At 50.1% G+C, this 14,961-nt stretch overlaps 3 protein-coding genes across 4 annotated transcripts; 2 read left to right on the plus strand and 1 right to left on the minus strand.

Moving 5' to 3' along the window:
- Nucleotides 1-207: 207 nt before the first annotated feature.
- On the plus strand, nucleotides 208-1,944 carry RPS27A (ribosomal protein S27a). Its single transcript, XM_027901667.1, has 5 exons — nucleotides 208-330; nucleotides 677-731; nucleotides 995-1,080; nucleotides 1,346-1,477; nucleotides 1,759-1,944. The coding sequence occupies exons 1-5, from the start codon at nucleotides 283-285 to the stop codon at nucleotides 1,906-1,908; spliced, it is 471 nt and encodes a 156-aa protein (XP_027757468.1). The 5' UTR covers nucleotides 208-282; the 3' UTR covers nucleotides 1,909-1,944.
- A 546-nt stretch (nucleotides 1,945-2,490) lies between these two features.
- Nucleotides 2,491-12,646, minus strand: MTIF2 (mitochondrial translational initiation factor 2). 2 transcript variants are annotated; one of them, XM_027901664.1, is made up of 14 exons: nucleotides 12,629-12,646; nucleotides 10,552-10,783; nucleotides 10,158-10,263; nucleotides 8,776-8,947; nucleotides 8,183-8,343; nucleotides 7,597-7,773; nucleotides 7,335-7,474; nucleotides 6,618-6,742; nucleotides 5,689-5,893; nucleotides 4,903-5,155; nucleotides 4,183-4,323; nucleotides 3,216-3,380; nucleotides 2,865-3,005; nucleotides 2,491-2,751 (listed from the first exon to the last, which is right to left on the minus strand). In XM_027901664.1, exons 2-14 carry the CDS (start codon nucleotides 10,774-10,776, stop codon nucleotides 2,582-2,584), a joined length of 2,181 nt encoding a protein of 726 aa, XP_027757465.1. In that variant the 5' UTR covers nucleotides 10,777-10,783; nucleotides 12,629-12,646; the 3' UTR covers nucleotides 2,491-2,581. The 2 variants fall into 2 exon arrangements, with proteins under 2 accessions (XP_027757465.1, XP_027757464.1); XM_027901663.1 differs by lacking the exon at nucleotides 12,629-12,646 and adding an exon at nucleotides 11,832-11,928.
- Nucleotides 12,647-13,795: 1,149 nt separating this feature from the next.
- On the plus strand, nucleotides 13,796-14,961 carry LOC114066730 (prolyl-tRNA synthetase associated domain-containing protein 1-like). Its single transcript, XM_027901665.1, has 2 exons — nucleotides 13,796-13,884; nucleotides 14,445-14,961. The coding sequence occupies exons 1-2, from the start codon at nucleotides 13,798-13,800 to the stop codon at nucleotides 14,880-14,882; spliced, it is 525 nt and encodes a 174-aa protein (XP_027757466.1). The 5' UTR covers nucleotides 13,796-13,797; the 3' UTR covers nucleotides 14,883-14,961.

Genomic DNA, 14,961 nt, shown 5'->3' on the forward strand with positions numbered 1-14,961 from the left:
CGCCTCGTCGCGTCATGGCGGCTCCTCCTCCCCTCACGGCGCTCCCGCCTCTTCCCCTCACGGCGGCGCGCGGTGCACTGTGGGTCCCTCAGCCGGACTACAGCTCCCAGCGCTGGCGGGCGCGGCTCTGCCGGCAGGGCATGCCGGGAGTTGTAGTCCCGGCGCCCCTGCAGCCCCGCCCGCGGCTCGCCGGGAAACCCCGTGCGCGCGGGCACGGCCCTCTCTGTGCCGCGGCCGCCATTCCGCGAGCAGCGCGGGCACTCCGCGCCCCGGCCCCGCACCATGCAGATCTTCGTCAAAACCCTCACCGGCAAAACCATCACCCTCGAGGTGAGCCCGCAACGCCGCGCCGGGCCGCCGGTGCTCCGGGATGCGCCCGGAGATGCCGGGATGCGCGGGGAATCGGCGGGATGTGCGGGGGAGCAGCGGGATGGTGCAGGGGGAATCCACGGGATGATGCGGGGGAATCGGCGGGATGTGCGGGGGAGCAGCGGGATGATGAGCGGGGAAACGCCGGCCCTGCGCTGGCCGGCGGGGTTCAGGCCGCGCCGTGAGGGCCCAAAGGGCCGTGATAGCACCGGGGGTGTGCCGGGAGCTCCGCGTGGTTCCCCGGCTTTCCTGGGATCATTAAAAGGCGAAGCGCGTTTTGACTCTCCTGTTCTGTTTAATTAAACAGGTTGAGCCTTCTGATACTATAGAAAATGTGAAAGCGAAGATCCAGGATAAGGAGGGTACGTTCAAGAGGCACTTACTCATTATTCTATATTGATAAAAATAAATGATAAATAAATATCATATGTACTATCTATACTATGATATCAATCAAATACTATATTTTTATATATTATATTGATATATATATTTTTTGATTGATATATATCAGTCTTGTGGATTGATGACTGGCACAGATCTAATTTTCTGTAGCAGTCTCCATTTTATTGCAGCATATTACAGTTCCCGTTCCTCATTTATTCCTGGTTTGTGTCCCCCTCAGGCATCCCTCCGGACCAGCAGCGGCTGATCTTTGCGGGGAAGCAGCTGGAAGATGGACGCACACTGTCCGACTACAACATTCAGAAAGTGAGTGGGAGAGGCAGGAGCTGGCAGGGCTGAGTCACCTTTGCTGCTCAGCCCCAAAAATGTTCCAAATGTCATCAAGCAAATCAGTGGATTTAGTGTTGGGTGGCAGTTTTGATGCTGGGGGCTTGGGATGTCACCTCCATAGCAAATAATCCTTTTAGAGCTTTCCTGAGTGCCAGGCACTTGAGGCCTGCTTTCTCTGGATAAAAGGAACAAGTCTGCTTAAATGCTGATCCTGAGCCTATTTCACGTGCTGTCCTAACAGGAATCAACCCTTCACCTGGTGCTGAGACTTCGGGGTGGTGCCAAGAAAAGAAAGAAGAAGTCTTACACCACCCCCAAGAAGAACAAGCATAAGAGAAAGAAGGTTAAGCTTGCAGTGCTCAAGTACTACAAGGTAGGTAGAAATAGGAAACTTGATGAAAACTCAGCTTTCAGCTTGTAGCTGGTCTGCACAGAGCCCGGCCTATTTAATATTCAAAGCCCTTCTATTTGCAAATATCCCATCTGCTTAACGAAAGGGAAACCCACTGTTGCAGTGGGGCACTTCTGAGCTTGGCCTCAAGAAGTGTGATGCATCAACTGACACAAAAACTGCTTTGCCAGTGAAAAATAGCCAAAACTCTCATTGCTTCTGCCAGTGCCTGAGAGATTTTTTTCCCTGCTTGCCCTTGCCAGGTGGACGAGAACGGCAAGATCAGCCGGCTGCGCCGGGAGTGCCCATCGGAGGAGTGCGGGGCTGGAGTCTTCATGGCCAGTCACTTCGACAGGCACTACTGCGGCAAGTGCTGCCTGACCTACTGCTTCAACAAGCCAGAGGACAAGTAAATGTGCCACCCAATAAAGAGTGAACTTCCCTACGGTGTAAGGGTCTCTTTCTGTGGTGCTGTGTTTATTCTCTGCTCGCAAAGAGAGCTTTGGATGCTGCCAACTGGGATGAGATACTCTGGCTCTAAAACTGAAGCAGTGCTTGTTTTAAATAGTAAGGGGTACCAATTACAGAAGGGGGAGGGAAACAACACTCCAGCTAACATTAAAAGTGGTCTCTTGAGATGAGACAGGACAGTAGTTCTGATCTGGAAAAAGAGCTCAGGAGGTCCAGAGTCATGTCTATAAGTGGTCAGTGAAAGGGGGAGCTGAAATATTGTACAGCACCAGCGAGGGAGGGGAAAGAAGATGCCTGGGCTATTCTGGATCCAAAGACAGTGATTAGAAATATTTATACCACAATGGTTTTACACACCTGAAGTGCTTGTAGTTACTCCTGTAGTTTATCCCATGTTCCAGTGACATAAGGTGGTTGCTTGACATGATAGAAAAACAGGGAATTTCAGATATAAATCTGAAATTTCAGATATAAAATTAATCTGAAACGCTCTGATGTAAAGAACAGATCTAAAGCAGCTCCTGTGCACCTCTGACAGTTCATTTAATGTTACCAGGTAAAGGCCAGCCAGGAGTATAATACACATCCCTCCGTGTTCGTGTGTTCAAAGGTCCTTTAAAATCCCGGGTCCCAGGAAGTTGTCTGTTGAACTTCTGTCTCTTCATAACAAATAATATCATCCCCAACTTGGAATTCCAAATTCCTGTCCAGACTCAAGCCACAATCCATTCCCGCTTTTATTACCTGGGCATCATCTTTATGATGCTTCAGCGATGATAAGGATCCTACAAAGAGAAAAGGCATCAGAGGGAGCCCCCCCAGCAGCAGAGCAGGGGAGTGGTTTGGTTTGCCCTTCCTGCACGTTCCATGTTGTCCTGGTGATGGCAATTCCACTTACCTTTCCAAATAACATCCCCCCTGCGGATTAACTTGAACTTCATTTTCCTGTCCAGGAGCCCCTTCTGCACTCTGCATCCAGCCACGGGAATCTTGGTTTTCCCTACTGTTACAGAGAAGGTGTCCAGAACAGAAGCTTCCCCTGAAAGGAAAAAGTTGTGCATGGGATTAACAAACTGGCACTAGGTATGAGCAGGCTGCATTTTTCCACTTGCCAAGCTTTGTAACAACACAAAAGCAGCTGAGAGGAGTATAAAACGAATATTTGATACAACAGGAACACCTCACCGGAGAATAAACTTTAGGTAGGCCACACTGTGAGGCAAAATTGTGTCAGTCAAAGCCAACTCACCTACTGTAGTCTCCACCACAGCTGGGGGCAGTCTGCTATTGAGCTCCTCTTTCAAGTCGTCTATGAGTTTATAGATGATGTTGTGAAGTTTAATTTTTATTCCCTTTTTATCAGCCAGCTTTTTAATGCTGTCATTGGCTTTCACACTGAATCCATATATAACACCTGATAAAGGAAGCACATGTCAAGTGATGACTGAGAGAGATCACACCTTGAACAGCTAAAAGTGAAATCCTGCAGCACAGGGCAGAGCTAATGGTCTGCAAACCAAGAAAAGCATTTTACTCCTGCTCCCCTTTGAAGGAATTTGACTAATTTTACAGCATTTTAGTGCTTCTGCCACTAAGGCACATCAACTGCTACAGACCTCAGATCAAAATAAACGGCCCAAAAATGTCCTCACAGAAAGGTCCCGGGTGACAACTGGGGGGATCAAGGCAGAAGATAACACACACAGCTCACAGAAATGACTCAGACCTGCCATTTTAGGGCTGGAAAAACAGCCTGGTTGTCCAGAGTAAGCTGGAAGTGAATTCTAAATCACTCATGCACGTGTGGGCTCTGGCAGGTCCAGTGACCCGCCCTCTGCAGCAGGGGGGAATTACAGGGTACAAACAGGAAAAACTACTGAGTCAGCCTTAGATCCAGTTGCCTCCCTGAGCAAAAGGAAATAATTTGCTAGCTTACTTTTCAAGCTTTGCCCCGTTTGAGCATCATAAAGCAACCTGAGTGAGCAGTCACAGTTTAATCTTAACAGTTCAGCTACTGGCAACAGCTTTTCCAGAGTCCTCCCACTTCCACGAGACTTCCAGCCTGCACTACTTGGATGTGCAAGGAACCATTGTTAAGATACACGTAAATTTACCTTATTGATGCTGCTAATTATTACTGAGGAAAGAGTAATGAGGCCTACCCATGTCAACAACTGAATCATTTCAGAATTGCAAACTGAACTTCAAACACGCACCATTGAAGGCTTCGGCGAGACTCAGATCGTTTTCGCTGATATCTCCCATCCCAAAGTGGACAATATCCAGTTTACATTCATCCTCACAGTCATAGCTGTCCAGAATGTTCAGAATAGCTTCAACAGATCCATCCACGTCGCCTGCAGGGGGAAATGGAAGCACTGCTGACTTGGGATATAAAGGAACATGGAATTATAACTAAGCACGTGACAACTCCACGCTGTGCAACAGAAAGTCTTTTGACAGCTATCACTCTTACTACATTTTCAGTGGTATGTTAAAATCCATCTAACAAGTCTGTTCATTCCAAAAATTAACTGGATAAATGCAACAGGACCAGAGGCTCCATGTCTGCTGTCATTTTTCGGGTCAAGTTTGCATTGTTTTTCAGCTACTGATGCCACTGCTTGTGTATCACCCACTGTGAGGTCAGACCAAGGTCCTCCTGTCCCCCTTGAATGCACAGTTGTTTTCCATTTTGCTGGTGCACCATGATTACAGCTGGGGGGGGTGGTTGATAATTGAGATGCACAGAGGTTTATGTATGTCTAGATACATTTGCATCGGGGTTTGTATGGACGGGGTTTACCCCTGAGTTCCTGGGTAAGAGGGTTGGGCTTCCAAGTTTTCCTGTGGCTCTGGCCCTGACCAAAGTTCAGCTCAGAGCTGTGTGACAGCAGGGAGAGCACACAGGCCAGGGCACAGGGAGGGGACAGCACCTTTAACGATGACCGACAGCGTGTCCTCGGCCACCTCCCTTCTGTCCTTGGGCCTCTGGAACAGCAGGTGCTTGTTGGCCTTGTACAGCACGGCCTTCCTCTGCCTCCAGGTGAGATGGGCCAGCTTCTGTTGCTGCTGCTTGTACTCCATCCTGTGCTCCTTCTGCTTTGCTTCAATAACCTCCATGTCCTTCTTCAGCTTCTCCTGCTCCTCCACGTAGGTCCTCCAGTCTATCACTTCGTGTGCCCTTTGCTGGGCAGGGAGACAGAAACATCGCCTTTAGAACACCGCAGCAGGAAACTCCACAGGAATGCAGCTCCATCCTCTGGCATCTTCTCTACACGCCACATTTCTTTTCTCCCACCTTTCATCACAGATTTGGCTGCACAGATGGCAGAGACTGAGCACGAGAGCTTCCTCCCTGAGCTACAACACGTTTTTATGGTACTTCTGCATTGCAGAAGAGAATTATCCTTCATCCTTCCACATGGCGTTTATCCAGCTCTCCCAACACCCATTTCAAGCTGTATTTTAGGCACTGTATTTAGTCAGGAACTAATTTTCTCACTCTAAAAGTGAAACACTGTGGAGATGAGGACAGTCCAGCAGGGGAAAGGTGGAAGAGGCAATAAGCAACCCCCTCATTGCTCTTACAGAGCTCCCTGATCCCCATTCTCACCTTTCCTGGGATCATCCAGGTTACTCAGAATGAAAGCTTTCCCTCGCTCTGTCGCTCAGCTCCCTCCCTGCACTGTGAGCTTTCCATCCCACAGTTCTTTCCGTACCTCAGATTCCACTTCCAGGATCTCATCTCCAGCCGAGGGGACGTCCTTCCAGCCCATGATTTCCACTGGGATGCCCGGGGGGGCCTCATCCACAGCCCGGCCGTTCTCATCGAACATGAAGCGCACCTTGGCCCAGGTCTTGCCTGCAACCAGAACACAGCCCTTCCTCAGAGTTCCTCTCTGGATGATGGCTGTGGTAAGGGGACTGGGGAAGAGCAGAGGAGAAAAATGACAAACAGAAGAAAAGTGACGCTTCTCCCCACCTCCACGGTTAGTGCAGGCAAAACACCAACCAGGATGGGCCTGTGATCCATCACAGCCACAGTGTTCCTGCTGATAACATTTTCAAGTGACGTGCAAAGCCCCCAAGAACTGCACTGTGCTCTGAATTTCTGCAGATTGCTCCAAAACTTGGCATTTGCGAGCTCAGCAACAGACTGATTTGACCCACTACGTGAACACCCCAGAAAACCCCAAACAACCAACCCCAACAACTTCCTAGAATTCAGTTAGTTTTTAAAGGGGATAGAACACACCTTGTTCACACAGAACCTGCTAAAGGTCTGAGATATTTAAGAGGACAACGTCATGTCACACATAACTTGCCAAAAACTGTGTATACATTGTGACTGCTAACTTCATCATTACTAATGTTTTAATGACATTTAAAAAATACATCTGTTCTGGCACTTTAAACTAACTCCTGGGCTCACAGGACTTCATCTCAGGGATAGGATGAATTTGTCCCCATCAGTTTAAAACTTCTTTTTCTGGCCCTTGCGCTGCAGAATAACATTTCGAGGCTTTAATTAGAAACACAGCAAAGAATCTGTGACAGCTTTATTTAGGGAGGTGCAAACCCCCCCGAGCAGCATCCCCGTGCTGTCACAGATTGCTCCTCTGAAGCTGTGGAGCTGCAGGTGACTCACCCTTTGCCTCTGTCTTTGCGAGACTCGATGACGGTCCCCTCGACCAGCCCCGTGGCATCCGCCTTCAGCTCCAGCATCTCTGCCAGAGCAACGGTGGCTTCGGCCAAAACCATCAGGTTTTCACCCTGCATCAAACCACACACACAAAAACACACACAGTAAAGGAAGGGCCCAGAAGTTGAAATCTTGGTGCCAAATTCCCCCACTGAAAACTTGATGACATTTACCACCCAGCCAAGACTTCAGGACATCCAAGAGGCAAAACTGTTGGGCTGGGTTTTTGCCCCCACCCCCTTTGTTCTAATTACATCTTGTAAGACCACTATGAAACTGTGCTCCTGTGACTAGGCCTGTGCCAGGGTAATCTTTGTTTACCCTGGTTTGAATTTTTCCCTTCATGCACAGCGTTATCACCAACCTTGCTTCTGCACTGATTTCATACAATGAGCAAACAGCAACTGGCATTAACCCGAAAAACATCCGCTGAACTTACAGAAGGAAGGTGAGATATTATCGTTCCCTAAAAGCCTGAGCCTCAAAATACATTTCAGTGTATTTCAAATAATTCTGGTGAGAGCCAGCAGCACTGATCTCCTGGTGTTTGACACCTCGCCAAGGAGAGAAACAACTTATTTTGCAGCTGCCAAATAAAAATGCATCTCTGTGCACGTATCAGACACCCACAAACACCACCCTCTTTTTCCACCACAACTTTACCTTGAGTGCAGAAATATTTACAGCTTGAACATCACCTCCAAACTCCTCACAGACCACATCATGGGCCAGCAACTCCTTCTTTACTCTTTCGGGATCAGCTTCGGGTTTGTCACACTTGTTGATGGCGAGGATGAGAGGAACTAAAAAGAAGAGGAGCAAACTCAGCACCAACCCAACCAAAACCTGATGTTACCAGCAGAGCTCCTAGAAAAAGTAATGGCCAGCCAGAAGAAACCCCTCCGGGGTGGAAATGAAGAGGTACCTCCCGCGTTTTTAGCGTGCTGGATGGACTCTACGGTTTGCTCCATCACCCCGTCCTCGGCCGCGACCACCAGGATGACGATGTCGGTGACGTTGGTGCCTCGCGCCCGCATGGCTGAGAAGGCTGCGTGCCCAGGAGTGTCCAGGAAAGTTATCTTTTCCCCAGAAGGCAGCTGCACTGTGAACAAAAGGACATGCAACAGCTGAATATCAGCACTTCACCCACCCAGCTTTATTTGATGTAAGCAAGCATCGCTCCTTGGAGAACTACTTTAACACCAACGATTTTAGGCAGACAGATAACTTGGCCTGAAGGTGGAAGGTGCTGCTAAACCCTCAGGAGTGAAAAAGCCCCCTGAGATCTTCCTTAATCAAAAAAATAGTCTAATTTCAATGCAGACCATTCACTTCCAAGCTCCACCTAAGTAATTATGACAGTTATCAGCAAAAGACACACCATGTTACAGTTTCCTTCCTCACTGCTTACATCCAAACTGGTTTAGTGACCACCTTCTCCCCCAGTGGACTGGCAGCGAGTCAGCCAAAGTGAGCTGTGTCATCCATGACCCTGCACAGCTGGACCTTACCCAGAAAAGCCCCAATGTGCTGCGTGATGCCTCCTGCCTCCATCGAGGCCACCTGGCTTTTCCGCAGGCTGTCCAGTAAGGTTGTTTTGCCGTGATCCACGTGGCCCAGGATGGTGACGACGGGGGGCCGAGGGGTCAGCACCGCTGGGTCTGCAGGAGGCCTGCAAGGACAGCACAGATCCCCCCAAAATTCTGAGTGGCAGGCATGCCCACGTGGCTAAAGCAGAGCCACTGGCCAGAGCTCGGTGAACCCCGGTTTTGTGGTTCCTCCTCCTCACAAATCCCAGCTGCACCACAGGCAGCCCTCCCAGGGCTCGGGGCTACTGAATTCATACACTGAATTAATGCAGCAACCCAGGGTATCAAAGAATTGGCTTTTCTTCAGAAAATGGCACAGAAAAAGCCCACCTAAAACAAGTCAAGTAGCAGTTTTATGGCTAACTAAACCAAAACAGTAACCTTCACCTTTTAAATATTATCATATCGTGACTCTATCAGGTATTCTCAACAGACCATCACAACAAAGACAGACAGGACAGGACAAACACCTGCAGGAAGAAATAAAGAGCCAAAAAGAACAGTTCCCAACTTGCCTTTTCACAGCATCTGTGTTTTTCCTTTCCCTTTCCTCTTTCAGTTTTGCTGATTTATACTTCATTCCTGATTTCTGAACAATCATCTTGATGTGGTCTTCATACAAGATGGAATCTGGCTCTAGTGAATCCAGGTCAATGTCTGTGTACAGCAGGGCCTCGTAAATATGGTCTGTGGGGAAAGTAAAGGCATTTAACAAGGACATCCACAAAAACATGTGGGGCAAAAAACCCAAACCCAAAATCCAGACAGTGTAAGAGTTTGTCATTAGTGGTTTATATCGTGCTATTAAGTTTCACTCACAAAGCACTTTTCCTTTAGTCAGATTTATCTGAAAGTTCCTGTTACACCACACACTTGCAGAGAAGAACTTGATGCTGAAGGATTTCCAGAACCTGAGTCCCCTATCAAATGCTAGAATCTTATTTTCCCCTCAGATTTTCACACCTTATTTTAACGTTTAACCCCCTCAAAAAGAAAGCAACGGAAACTCATCTAAACCAAACAGCAAAGGAGTGATTCAAGGAGGAAGGAAATTTGGTGATTCAGAGCCTTTGCTGCTTCCTTTGGCAGCAGAAACACAGAACCCATTGCAGTGGTGAGAAATCATTACGTGCTGACCTAGGGACTGTCACAAATCTACCTCAGAAAGGTATATCAAGACATGACAGATTTTCTGCTTCTCACTGATGAGAGGGAAATCTGCCAGAAAAAGTCCCTGGCTGGGCAGGAAGAGTTTGGGGATTGGTGTTACACTGGTGCAGAATCATTTCAAATGTCAAGAGTCAAAATATGCCAATAACCCCCCAAAAACATAATTTAGAACTGGTCAAGCAGAGCCACTACACAGCCAGGAGTGTGCATGGGGTCACAGGAACAAACCTGCTCCTGTGACTCAGTTGCCTGGGCACTCACTTTAAAGAGGGAAATGATTCCAGACAAGCCTTGCCCACTCTCTGCTAGTTAAACCACTGTTCTAATGAATATGACTTGTTCCTGGACCCCAGATCCCTCCTCCCAGGGTTGGATTCTGGGCTGAAGCTCCTCAGGCCTGAGTTTTTAACTCCCAGGGGTGCAGCTCTGGCAAACCAGGGTGCAGTGCTCTCCTTCCCCAGTAATTCAGCCCCCGGGAGCCCCAGGCATGAGGAGCTGCCCACCCAGATCCTTTCTGCTGGAGATGGCACTGGTGATTTGGAAGGCCCAGCTTCTCTTTAGTCTGCAACTGCATCTACCAACAGCTCCTTTAGGATGGAACAACCTCCCTGGCCAAGGGAGGGATCAACAAGCAGCATCCAACCCCACTGAGGACACCTTTGCCTTTCCCACTCCTGCCAGAGGTGGGACAGCTCGTGCTGCTCCAGACCCCAGAGCAGCCTCTCACCGATGTCTTTGCCCATGGCTCGTGCCAGTTCCTCAATAGTCATCTTCGGCCTTATCTCCACTTCCCCTCTCGTCAGCGGGATCTTCTTTTTCTGCTTTTTTCTCTCCTACATGGAATTAGACACAGAGCCGGCATAAACTGGGGAATGACAAAAACAATAGCAGAAAGACAGTGGTCCCAAGCCATAGGAAGTGAACACATCCTTTTCTACTACAGCGGCAATGAATTCAAATAAGCAAACGACTTTACACGTCATAAGGGACATTTAAAACGTACAGCACACAGCACACTCTTTTTTCATTTCTTATTTATCAGATTAAGGGCAAAGAAGGTAACAAAATAATTTTAATTTTTTGGTTTTCAATAAAAAAGCCTCCTGGGCTGTGGCGGTTACCTCCTTTGTGGCCAGATGTCTGCAGTGTGCCGAGGCAGCCCCGATCGCTCTGTGTCTGTGCCAGGGCTGTGGGCGCAGCAGGACGGGGTGCAGGGGGTGTGCAGGGGCCTGCACGGGCGTCCAGGGTGCCCCCCAAAGCCTCCTGCAGGACAGGGCCCGGAGCTGCCTGCAGGCACCACGGAGCTGCACCAGGCTCTCCAGCCTCAGCACCAGCCCTCCGTTCATCTCCTCACTGCAAACACAAAGGGCACAGTGAAACCCATCCTCCCTCGGCACAAAACGGACAGGAACACAGAGCACAAATGTTATGTGTCCAACAGGCTTTTTAACACTTAAAAAAGTGAACTATTTAGCAACTGTTCCAGTTTCCTTCAGCACTGCCCCTTTCTCCACACAGATCTACTAAGAGCTTACAGATGTTTCTCCACTGATCTATGATATAAAATACTAAACCCTCCCTTTCGGGTTCTTTGACGTCTGCTACAAGAAAAGGGAATTTGCACTCTCTATGCTACCCTGACAGAATTACACAGGTGCACCCTACCTGTCTAAGCCAGTGAAACACCTGCAGAATGCTCTTTACCTGAGCATTTGAAGAGAGAAGCACCAGTCCGAGAGCACAGCACTGCAGTAACACCAGAGCTGTCGTGTGGACACAGACATCCCCTGAGGCTAAACCCTGGCTCAGCAACTAGGCTGCCCAGGGTTCCTCTGTCAGATCATCCCACATCTTGTTTTAACCATCTTAGCTTTGGTTTGAGCCATTCTGCTAATCATCCCATACAACGGTGCCCTCCTTTGAACTTCTCCTGTTGCTCAGAGCTGCCAGTTCTGCGCTGGCACAGGTTGCCCAGAGCAGCTGTGGCTGCCCCATCCTGGGAAGTGTCCAAGGTCAGGTTGGACGGGGCTTGGAGCAGCCTGGGATGGTGGAAGGTGAGGCAGGGAATGCTCTGGGCTTCCCCCAGAAAGGCTGCGAGGCCTTCAAAACCTCCCTTGCACCCGCAGACCTGCGGGAAGTGACCCGACGACAAACCAACCAGCCAACCAACCAACCAACCACAACCAACTACTTCGGGGTTTTTTTGCTCCCTTAGAGGGGCTGAACCCGAGGAGTCCCGGAGCCGCCACAAGACGCTGCCCACACACTCAACCAACACAAGGTCAAGGTCCCACCGGCCCAGCGCACATCGGGGAGGCCCCCGCGAGGCTCCGGCCCTGGAAAGCCCTTCCCGGGGGGAGCACCCGCCGCCCTCCCGCCCACCGCCCCGGCTAATCCATACCTGTCAGCCGCAGCCCGCCCTCCCCGCGGTGCCGGCGCCCTCCTCCGAACGCCGGGCTCGCCCACCCACCCCGGCCCTGACAGCGCCGCTGAGGGAAGGAGGCGGGGGAGGGACTGAGGGAAGAGCGGGCCCCGAGGAGAGAGTGCGGGCCCCGAGGACACCTCTCAGCCCTCCCCCGGCCCGGCCCGGCCCGGTCCCTCACGGCCGGCGCGCCGCTCTCCGCGCACGCGCCGGGGGGGCACCGCGCACGCGCAGCGCCCGAACAGCCGGGGGCGGGAATTCCCCTCACGGGCCGCGGCCGTTCCGTGCTCATCCCACAGGGTCGGGATTTGGTTTTTAAACGTATAGATGAGTGGTAGAAAGTGTATATATATATATATATATATACACACACGCATATATAAAAAAAATTTCGTTTTTCTCCTCCCAGGAGCTTGTAGTTTTTTAGACCGCCGGCCTAAAGCTTTCAACACGGCTCGTTTTTCGGCCCCGTCTAATTTGGCGTCTCTAAATCAACGCCACTTAAGGGGCCGGGGAAAACAAAAATCTAAGAGGAAGGTCTATAAGTGAAAAACCCTCGATGTTCCCTGTTTAATGAGGGTTGTAAGAGCCGGACATAATCCCAAGGGTCCGCTCGGGACAGCGCTGCAATCCTTATCCAGACACTGGGAACTGCGTGTCATGGCCAGAAATTCCCTGACGTACATTTGAGCTTTGCATTTTACACGCTTTGCCCATAAAGCAGGGCCTGGGGTAGTTCACACAGGTAGTTTTATACCCTCCAGAGCAGCACCTACGTGTTTTGCTGCCCTCAGTACCTCTATTACAAGTGTTTGCTCATTTGAAAAAAAAAAAAAGTGTTTTGAATTTCTAAGGCAGCACCTGCTGGTAAATGCGCCAGGTACTGACACCTTGAATTGCACAGGGCCCTTGAGTGTTTCTCCACAGGGAAAACGGGAAAAATTACCTCGAAAACAAACCATAGTACAAAAAAAGTGCTTAAATATCAAAGTTGTGCAAATGCATTAAAAGCTATTCCTGCACAGGGCCAGCGTGGAGCTGCCAACCAGTCCCCTGCTGAGGGCAACACGTCCTGGGACTGCCTGGGATTGACCTGAAAAAGGTTTGGTTGGAAAGATAAAATTTAGCGTGCGAAACAGCCATCAGAGTTTACAGCAAATCTGCTTTTTGAGTTGATCTTCTGTTGGATGCCGCCTGGAAACCTTCCCGTGCGCCGCTGTAAGGCTCTGGGAATTAGTGTGGGATCATATTTTACCTACATGTCTCTTAACCACAGAGTTACCCTGTTTTCATTTAAAGCTTTATTACAGATTGCCCGTTTTTCTGAAGGGCAAACTGAAAACAAATAATTATTGATGTCCTAAGTCGGGCCATTGGTTTGGGTTGGGTTGCAGAAATATTTTCTGCTGAACTCTGTGGCTGTTAACGCTTGGCTTTGTCCCTTAGTTGCAATTCCTGATTATTATTGGTTGCCTTTAAAAAAAAATTAAAAAAAAAAAAAAAACAGGTGTCTCATAAAGTTTACCTTACTTTGATTCTTTTTTTTAGCTTCTAATTTTTCTTAACTTCCTCATTTAGCAGCAACGTTTTCAGCACAATATGTGAGCAACGAGCCAGAACCTAAAATTACAGTAAGGGCACGTAGATAAAAATGAACAGGTTAATTTAATCTGAGAGAAAGATCTGGCTTGAAGCCGACATTAAATACAGTTCAGAGTGGATGCGTGTCGGAGCAGCGTGTGATCTTGGAGCAGGAGGTGGTTTTAGGAGACATGACCTACCTTGAGCTGCGCGGGAGGGGAGGTGCGGGTGCGATGGGGACCTCTGGCAGGATGCTGAGCCCAGGGGTTGCTCCTGAGTGATGTCAGCTCGGGTTTCTGGCATTGCCCCGTTCCCGCGGTCGCTGCTGGGCGGGCTGCTGCGGCGGAAGGGGCGGTGGGAGGCGATGGCGGCGGGGCCGGAGCTGCGGGAGGCGCTGGAGCGGCGGCTGCGGGAGCTGGGCATCGCCACCGTCACGGCAGAGCACCCCCAGGTACGGCACAGTCCCCGGGGAAGGCGGCAGGGAGCCCGCCTGCAGCCCGGGCACGGCACGCAGAGGAATTATCAGTGGGGAACTTCCAACGCGGGGCCTGGCAGGACGTTCGGGGGGGTTGTTCTGGCATCGCACTGACTGCTTTGGCCTCCAGACTCCCCCTTTCCCCCTCCAGTTCCTCAGCAGTTGGAGGAGCTGCGATCCATTCCCCCTCCTCCTTCCCCTGACATCTGCAGTAGCCAAGCCGCTTTCCAAACTTTTCCTCGCTCCCACGCCACGTCACTGCCGCGCGTGTGCAATGGGGCTGCAAACAGCACCCCCAGAGCTGCCTTACAGTGAGATAGTGCTGGATGGCGACACAGAAATCATCCAGCAGCAGCAGGCTGTTACAGCCCATTGGTGCTCTGTTCAGATTTCCTCATAAAAGGGGGGGAAAAAAGCTTTTGGGCCAAAGGGAACATTGGGTATTTTCGAAGGGGTTAACAGAAGGTACCTGCCAGGACACAGCAGGGAGTCTGATGGGATACAGAGTCTCACACCGCACTGGTGCTGTTTTCCAGGTGTCCACTGTGGAGGAAATGATGCCCCACGTCCAGCACATGAAAGGAGGCCACAGTAAAAACCTGTTTCTTAAAGACAAGAAGAAGAAAGGGTTCTGGCTGGTGACCGTCCTGCACGACAGGCAGGTCAATTTGAACGACCTGGCTAAAAAACTGGGCCTTGGCAGTGGGAACCTCAGGTTTGCTGATGAGAGCTCCATGCTGGAAAAGCTCCAGGTGGGCCAGGGCTGTGCCACGCCACTCGCCCTCTTCTGTGACCAGGGGGACGTGAGGCTGGTGCTGGACGCTGCCCTGCTGGAAGGGGGCCACGAAAAGGTGTATTTTCACCCAATGACAAATTCTGCAACCATGGGATTAAGCCCTGAGGACTTCTTGAAGTTTGTGAGATCAACAGGCCATGACCCCATCATCCTACACTTCGATGAAGATGTTAGCTAGAGGAAGTTCACTTTTCTACGACTAGACATAGATTTGGTAAACTGGTGAAAATCTTGTTACAAATAAAACTTGAAAAAAA

The sequence above is a fragment of the Empidonax traillii genome, unplaced genomic scaffold, assembly GCF_003031625.1.
Source record: "Empidonax traillii isolate 1590-97213 ecotype Southwest subspecies unplaced genomic scaffold, ASM303162v1 scaffold804:size347002, whole genome shotgun sequence".
In the NCBI taxonomy this organism is placed as follows: domain Eukaryota; kingdom Metazoa; phylum Chordata; class Aves; order Passeriformes; family Tyrannidae; genus Empidonax; species Empidonax traillii.

Bases quoted from the DNA above. Each gene is read 5' to 3' on its own strand.
- MTIF2 (XM_027901664.1), bottom strand. From the start codon at position 10,776: ATGAACGGAGGGCTGGTGCTGAGGCTGGAGAGCCTGGTGCAGCTCCGT. The intron at 7,475-7,596 runs GTACCTCTTCAT...TCTTCTTTTTAG, and splicing joins GCACGCTAAAAACGCGGGAG to TTCCTCTCATCCTCGCCATC. The intron at 4,324-4,902 runs GTGCTGTCCCCT...TTCCCCCTGCAG, and splicing joins GCTGTCGGTCATCGTTAAAG to GCGACGTGGATGGATCTGTT.
- LOC114066730 (XM_027901665.1), top strand. From the start codon at position 13,798: ATGGCGGCGGGGCCGGAGCTGCGGGAGGCGCTGGAGCGGCGGCTGCGG. The intron at 13,885-14,444 runs GTACGGCACAGT...GCTGTTTTCCAG, and splicing joins TCACGGCAGAGCACCCCCAG to GTGTCCACTGTGGAGGAAAT.
- RPS27A (XM_027901667.1), top strand. From the start codon at position 283: ATGCAGATCTTCGTCAAAACCCTCACCGGCAAAACCATCACCCTCGAG. The intron at 331-676 runs GTGAGCCCGCAA...TTAATTAAACAG, and splicing joins GCAAAACCATCACCCTCGAG to GTTGAGCCTTCTGATACTAT. The intron at 1,081-1,345 runs GTGAGTGGGAGA...CTGTCCTAACAG, and splicing joins CCGACTACAACATTCAGAAA to GAATCAACCCTTCACCTGGT.